This window comes from Dioscorea cayenensis, unplaced genomic scaffold, assembly GCF_009730915.1.
Source record: "Dioscorea cayenensis subsp. rotundata cultivar TDr96_F1 unplaced genomic scaffold, TDr96_F1_v2_PseudoChromosome.rev07_lg8_w22 25.fasta BLBR01000417.1, whole genome shotgun sequence".
Classification (NCBI taxonomy): domain Eukaryota; kingdom Viridiplantae; phylum Streptophyta; class Magnoliopsida; order Dioscoreales; family Dioscoreaceae; genus Dioscorea; species Dioscorea cayenensis.
Window position 1 is genome coordinate 14,353 of NW_024086808.1, and position 8,189 is coordinate 22,541.

General features: G+C 32.6%; 1 protein-coding gene across 1 annotated transcript; it reads right to left on the reverse strand.

Annotated features, from left to right (window-relative positions):
* Nucleotides 1-654: 654 nt before the first annotated feature.
* On the reverse strand, nt 655-1,536 carry LOC120254311 (F-box protein At3g62230-like). Its single transcript, XM_039262434.1, has 3 exons — nt 1,168-1,536; nt 993-1,068; nt 655-776 (listed from the first exon to the last, which is right to left on the reverse strand). Exons 1-3 carry the CDS (start codon nt 1,534-1,536, stop codon nt 655-657), a joined length of 567 nt encoding a protein of 188 aa, XP_039118368.1.
* Nucleotides 1,537-8,189: the final 6,653 nt, after the last annotated feature.

The window sequence follows — 8,189 nt, forward strand, 5'->3', positions numbered from 1 at the left end:
ACTTCATGTATTAAATTTATCATTTATATTTAAGAACAACAAGTAATTACTTCAAACTTCAATCTTAAATTGGATAGTCCAATGGTATGACACCTAAATATAAGGAGGAGGTCATGGGTTCAAATCCCTTCCTCGACATTACTATTCACCGACTGTTCATACACTGTTCACCCGGGATTTTTATACTATTCTTATGCTCGTGACATGCCGTGAGCATCGTCGGGATTCCAAAGATCTTTTGATCTGTATATATTCATATAAAAAGACGCTTATCGCCTTATTATTCATATTTTATTTAATCCATAAATATTCATTGATCAATCCAATAGAAATATAACACCACACAGAAAACAACCAACAAATTAACTTAAGAGCTTAACATAACATGGCTCATGGCAAGCGAACTCTTCTGTTCAAAATGAGTGGATAGATAGTGGTTATGATCTCCCTCGCTGCAGCTTCTCTTTCTAGCGAATAGTTGTTGTGACGTCTGGGGAAGCATTATTCAAAACCCATGCAGGGTTTGTGCAAGGCCCATGTAGCGGTAACGATTCTCAATGTTGCCAAACTTTAGCAACTTCAAGAATCATATCTTTCAGAACATTGGATTTCCTCAGCAGAAATTTCAGAAATGCTAACTCATTAGCAGTCCCTTTAAAACCCTTGCACAGTGACCTTTTTCAGATGGCGATTCAGGCATGTTATGGTTGTTATTTGTAGAGTCCCAAAAAGCAGCAGCATTCGCAGGTCTATTGTTGAATGGATAAGTATATCCCCTGACCACAGACAAATCAAATTAAATTTCAGAAATTATACTATTGACACCCAAAAATAAAGATGTGTAAACACCAGTTAAGAAATTAATTAACCTACAAAGTTCACTTACTTCAATCAGTTTGACATCATCCATTATAACAGTAAGGTTCTCCAATTCAGGGTAACTTCTTAGCAAGAGCACAAAGCCAGGCAGCTCATTTGGATGCATGGTCTACCTTTATTTAGTATCAAATGCCCAAGCATTTGATTTAAAGCGGGCAGACGTAGTGGATCATCTCCATGAGGTAACACCTTCAGAAAAATATGCGATAAATGTCATTTGTCAGTGAAAATGATTTTGAGCAACATTTAAATTGAATATATGCATTGATGGGAATGAGAATGCCAAACCTGACTGGTATAGCTGCATACAGTGATCTCTTTCGCTGTGACAAATGAGCTGATAACTTCTGATAGGAGACACCCCTCATCACCAGTGAATTTTTCTTCTGAAGAGAAATCAAATGCCACCTCATCCACTTTAGGGGCTTCAATGGTAAATAACTTGACTTTGCCACGGTAGTTGAAGTACTTCAAGTTCCTAGCCTCTATCTCAACAAATCCGGTTTCTTCAGAATGGCAGTGTTCTATAGTTAATCTTTTGAGCACTCCTTTTTCATCAGCGATCCGAATTATATATGTTGCAGTCAATCTGATCAAAGAAAGGTCCTCCACGTGATCACAATTCTTGATTAACTCTTGCAACATTTCATCCTCCATGGCAATCCTTGCAATGGTCACATTGCGAAGACGCTTAAATTCTTTGAGCTTAGTTGGATCAAAAATTGCATCCGGTGAGCCTCAATGTATCCAATGAAGATGGATACATATCATAAAAGTCAGAGACTAACTCAGCACATGCATCGTTGTCTTCTGGGAACTTGTCATGCAAGTTGACATCTGAGAAATCAAGATCAAGCTCCATAACACTCCTTGTGCGTCCTGCAACTCGGATCCATTCATTTGCATGGGCTACGTAGTCACCTGGATTTGAAAACCGGAGATGAAAAGAATTGATGCCGGATTGTTCACATGAGACTAGAACCCTTCTAGCATATTCGATGAAGGCTTGCTGACCACGAGATTTGACGCCATCAGCCAGGGCTTGACGACCATCATTGATAAGTTGCCGGCAAACGTCTGGCTTGGTAAAAGGGCTATCATCGAGGTAGACATTGAGTGGGTTCAAACGAGAAGAAGAGGCAGCCATCGACAATGAACTTGATTTAATACTTTTTTTGATGATGTCGATGGCTGAACTGAAGAAAAAATGGATGAGGGGGAGGAATATATAGGATGAATAACCAAGAGAAGCAACTGTTGGGAAACTACTAGCCGTGACATCTATTCATATTGAATCGGTTCCTAAGTGTGATTTGACGAATGTTTGCAAGTGTTTTGAAAAATAATTGTGTTTCGCGCCTCCTTTGGGTGACAACTGACTGTCGCACCTGCTCAAAGACAACGGTTCGGATGTGTGATTTTTTGAACGTTTAGCGGCGTTGTTGAAAAACATTCAGGTTTTCCCTCTTCGACCAACTGTCGCGCCTGTTGATGGAAACGGTTCGGATGTGGGATTTTATGAATGTTTGAGAAATTTCATCCTTGAATCGGTCCGGATGTGAAATTTTATGAATGTTTTGGGGTGTTTCCGGAAAAACAGTGAGGTTTCCTCAAGCAATCCTTAGCCGCATGCAAAAATACAATTTATTATTATTATTATTATTATTATTATTTAAAAAGTAGATAAAACCACACGATTAATAGGAAAACAAGACAAAAATACGTGACTCAGCTTAGACTAACCACAAGAAGTGGAGAAAGCAACCACTACGATCAGGACACAAAACAGGGGGGAAACAAACCACTGCACCCCCACCCCCCAAGAGACCACTCACAGGGGAAACAGAAGCTCATAAACTACACCACGCCTGTGAGGAAGGAGGCTCGTGGGGGATGCGATCTGTGTCCCCTAGAGGATATGAACTCAAGATTCCGCTCAATCTTCTTCAGCTGCCTCCAATTTAGCTCTTTTGGAATCCCAGCACTCGCATTACACCACAGAGCACATCAGTATGAACAATTTTAATAATAATAGTAATAGAGAGGCACAAGCGGAGGGAAAATGCGCGCATTTCGCTCGAGCCCAAATGTTCTGAGTGATGGCTCTAATCAAGAAGTCCCGTAAAGAGGACAAGGATTTTCTAATGGACTGAACGCCAAGTCCCCTCATAATTCTTTTAAAGAGGTCGAGCTGCCACGGATCTCGAAAAAGCCCCGACCTCTTTAAACGGATAATCTTTGTTTTTATACATAAAAAAAAATAATAATTTGAAAGGAAAATTTTGAGATATTTCATTAAAAAATTTGGGAATCATCTTATAGTTCAGGGAGGATATATATTTCATAGGGCTAGCATTAAAATATTTTTTCTACCAAATGTTTTGAGCAAATAATAGGATCTCTTCTAAAGTGAAAGATTGAAAATTTAATTCCCTTTTAATGCAGTTAAGGTTATGTGGTTTGTCCTTTTTTTATTAAATTCAATGTAGTTGAGGAAATGTGGTTTATCTTTTTTATTAAATATAAATAATAATAGATGAAATATTTGGATTATATTAAAAATAAATGGAACTAAGAGATATTTAATTAATTACATAATTAAAAAGGGAGCCCATCAGAGAGAACTTCATGCGCGATATATACTAATTAAGCACTAAATACATTAAAGCATTCGCACGGGCATTGGGAATTAATCGTCAAACTCTTACACCTTTTAGCTAGGAAGAAAGAGTTTAAGCTGCAAAGCTCGCACTCACAACCGGTGATCCGTCACTATTATTATTTCCAATGAATCTTGAACTCAAGACTTTTTGATTGTTTCACCCTCATTTTCCCTCACTTTCACAATAAGACCAAGTACTACTAGGTTATAATTCATTTGGTGATATACATTTTGATTTTTATATATATAGTTTTTATTCTCAACTCTATCAATGTAGGGAAGTTGTTGTTATTATAGTTTGTACCCTTACAAAATCTAGGCATGCTACATTTATTTTTTTATGTCTAACTAATTAATTTTTCATTTTTATACAATGGCCTTTTTAAAAACATTTTGATCTGTTTATTTAACCATTGCATCTATATATCATTCTATGTGGAATGTATGTATCTTCAAAGAGGTGCTGTCCTCTTGATGGAGAAGTCACAACTATACTTGATTATATTGGTTAAAGCCTCAAGATTAATTTAATTAGGATCAGTGTCTATGATGAGATCATGTAACATAAAAGAAATTGGGACTTTCGTTCTATTAAAATGAGATGTCATGGGAATCCTCTTTTTAAAGTATAATGGAATATGCATGGTTGAGAACCATTCCATAAGCCCCGGATTCATCAGTACTCTTGCTCTAAGTTTACATAAATAAGAAAAAAAAAAACCCCAATACCTATACTACTATTAATTTGTTCATTATGCGGGATGAGATTACAAAGACTATTGCCAACAACTTCTTCTTTTATTAGCATCGGGTCCTTTACATAGAGTATTCATGTCTTGTCCGGAGAACAAGTTTGAATCTCAATTCACGCACGTGGTGAAAAGCATAGGTGTGTGAGATATTAACTCTATATCATATATGCGCATCATGTAGTTCACATTCATTATTATGTGATGAATAATATTTAACGAAATAATCTCCTCTTAAAATGAGAGGCTGTTGAGTTGAGAGTTTGAGATATTTATGTTGATGTGAACACGATTTGAGTTGTCTATACAATTTTATTATTATTTTAATATATAAGAAATCTTTGTTTATTTAATATGTAAAGTAAAAAATATTCAAATCCATATTTTTATTACAAAAATATATAATATTATTTTTTTATCTATAATTAATCATAACATATAAAAATAGTGTTCATCGCTTTTAAAAATAGTAACATATAAAAGAAAAATTATGTATATGGACATTTGCGGAGCCAGAAATCACAAACTAAAAGGAGTAAAATTTAATAAATCAAATTTAAGTATATTTAAAATTATATAATAATATAAATTAAATAATATATTTAGTTTTTATATAAAAAAAACTTTACATAAACAAGTACTATAAATGACCGGTAAGAAAAAACTCATAATTGATTTATGTAAATCTTCGTATTTTGAAATCAACAAATAATTTAATTATATAAACAATCAAACATATTTTTTTCAATATTTTTACTAAGCAATAAACTAAAATTAATCACCAAGTCTATTACGTAGATGAGTCTTCACAGTTTCATGGCAAACAAAACATCCAAAAAAGAGATGAAATTGATAAGACATTAAATTTAAAGATTAGTTTTGAAATTAAACCATATAAAATTAATTTTTTTTAATTTTTATTTTTTGGAATTAAATGTGGATGAATCATAGATTTATTGAAATAAAAGTAGAAAGCAGGTAGAGCATCTCTCGAGCAGAGGCGTAGGGTAAGCATGTTAAAAGCAACGTAGAAAAAGAAGGAGAAAGCGAGGGAGTTCAAAGAAACAATGAGAAAGTGCTAAGTAGACGGAAAACGCCTGTCCCTAGCATCTCGAGCTCGCTTAGACGGACGTAAGGGACACTTGCTCCCTATTAAATGTTTAGTTTCATATTAAACCTTATAAAATATATATATACACACGTTTTTCACGTGGACTCATTCATGTCAATGCTGGCGCATCCATACTCGCTAGAATATGCTTGAGTAGGGTTGCATACTCACGTCACGTGAGAGGATTTTTTAGTTGTGTTTCTTTTGTATAGTTCTAATTTTGTTCTATCCTCTTGGGTTACCTTAACCACTCCTAGTGGTCCTAATTGACCCACATATCCCACCATATCTATATATACGTAACAGTTATATATATTTCTAATAACATATATTTTGAATAATTTATTCATTTATCTTTAAAAAAATTAACAAAACAATGATAAATTAATTTTGAAAATGTTCACCTAAAATTAGTTTCAATTAATATATTTTAAAAAAATGATAACCTTTGTTATTATTCTTCATATGATCATTGCAGTGCACTCATGCTCCATAGAAGATATTTTAGTAGATATATTCTCATGAGCATCCATACTCAATATATAGAAGATGTTTTAGTAGACATATTCATATGATAAGGTGTTTGATGCGTGAGAAAAATTCTTTTCGTTGTGTTTCTTATGTATACTTTTTTTCAAGTTTGTTTCATTATCATTGATTAATTCTTTCCGGAGCGTAGTAGTCATTATTTTGTTCAATTTCATTTGTGTCGCACTAACCATCCTTGATGGTTCAAGGAGGCCCATTATCTCTTTTGCTTTTTTATTTATATATTCCATGTTTTTTTTAAATCCAACTTGAAATTAATTTCAATTAATATATACAGTGAAATGAGAAACTTGATTTGTTGTTATTCTAATATATATATATATATATATATATATATATATATATATATATATATATATAAGTAGATAAAACTTCATACATACACCTTTTCACTTCATATATATATATATATATATATATTAAAACTAACATAATAATAATAATAATAATAATAATTATAATTATTATTATTATAATTATTATTATTATTATAATTATAATAATAATAATAATAATTATTATTATTATTAGTCGAATTGATTATATCAAGTTGAACATAGTGAAATGAGAAGACCATACACAAGTTAAATTAAAATAATGCTTAGCAAATAGATGCAAACGGAGAAGGTTATGTTAAATTGGAACAATTCATATCCAATTGTAACTCTACATGCAAATAATGTAAGGTGTACGTGCAACATCAAATTGTGTCCATTTCTCTCAGGCCACATGTCTGGTGCAAATATTATTGTCCATGGGAGTTTGAAAAGTCCACGTCCAAACAGTCCATGCAGTATCCGCCGCAAACTAACACTAATGAAATGAGACCACTACCTGTTTCAAACAGTCCACGTCCAAAAAGTTTAATTTCACACTTCGGACTATGAAAGCTACCACCAACGTTGTAAGGTATGACTATAAAAAGAGGACGAAGTCGTGCTACAAGAAAAATTCCGGCTGCTACCCATGTATGTTTCTTAGATAAATTAATTTTATGTGTACAAACCGTACATTCTTACTATTCAGATATTTATTTATTTTATGAAACCAACAAATATGCTATTACAACAAAAATGTATGCATGGACCAGAAATTGAACATCCAACTTGTATATCTTCAATCTTAACCAAAGGATTTGGATTGTAAACCCATACTCACAATGGGTGATTTGTTACCACCAATATTTTCAATGAATTTTAATTAAACTCGAGACCTTTAAATGTCTCACTTTCGTTTTTCATATAAAACGAATTACCCTAAGCTGTGGGTTTTTTGGTTATTTATTTATGATAATGCAAAGATATATCTATATTTTTCCCTTTTTTTTTATTATCCCATGATTTTTTTTATAGAGAAATCATTGATATTTATATTAATACAAACATAGAAGTCACCATTTCTATATAAAAGTGTTGGTACTTCATTCCTTTTTTAGTCAAATATTCAGTGATTGATCTATTGATACAGTAATGTGCATAAGATAAATTTTGAAATGTATTTAATATTTTAATATATTAGAAGTATTTTAATTACTATCAAAATATAATTATTATCTTAATATATTAGTTGAAAATAGTTTTTTTGAATTGATATTAGAAAAAAATAATCACATATACCTACTCTAGGTTTTTGTAGCTTGGTGAAGAGAAGCTTGAAGTTTCTAGGATCCCAAGTGAGTGATCTTAGGGATGCAACGATGACCAATTATACCTGCATGATTAAACATATTGATCACCATTTCATCATTGTCTGGTTGAGTTGCTAATAAGTATATATTTTTGCATCATTTAATATTATTTTGTATACTTTTTCTGCATGTATTAGAGTATTTTTGTAAAAAATGATGCTATATAAACATGGTGTAAATTGTATTCTCAAGTACTAGGCAGTGCTTAAGGAGGAGAGAGAGAGAGAGAGCCAAAAGAATCGATTAAGAGTCAAATCAAGAAGATGAAGCTCTTTTGATATCAACAACTGAAGAACTAGCCAGACAAAACACCTTGCAGGCACCTTACTGTCGTACTTACTACATGAGCCTCAGGTAGCTAGAGAACCTTGTGTGCATGCTTAATTATTATTATTATTATTATTATTATTATTATTATTATGAGCAATGTTGTAGCTGAGGGTACAATTAATATATATATATATATATATATATATTATGGTCTTTGAAAACAAAACCTACATGATGGGTAACCTCCGAAGTCATCCCTGGTTCTAGCCTATTATATATTGA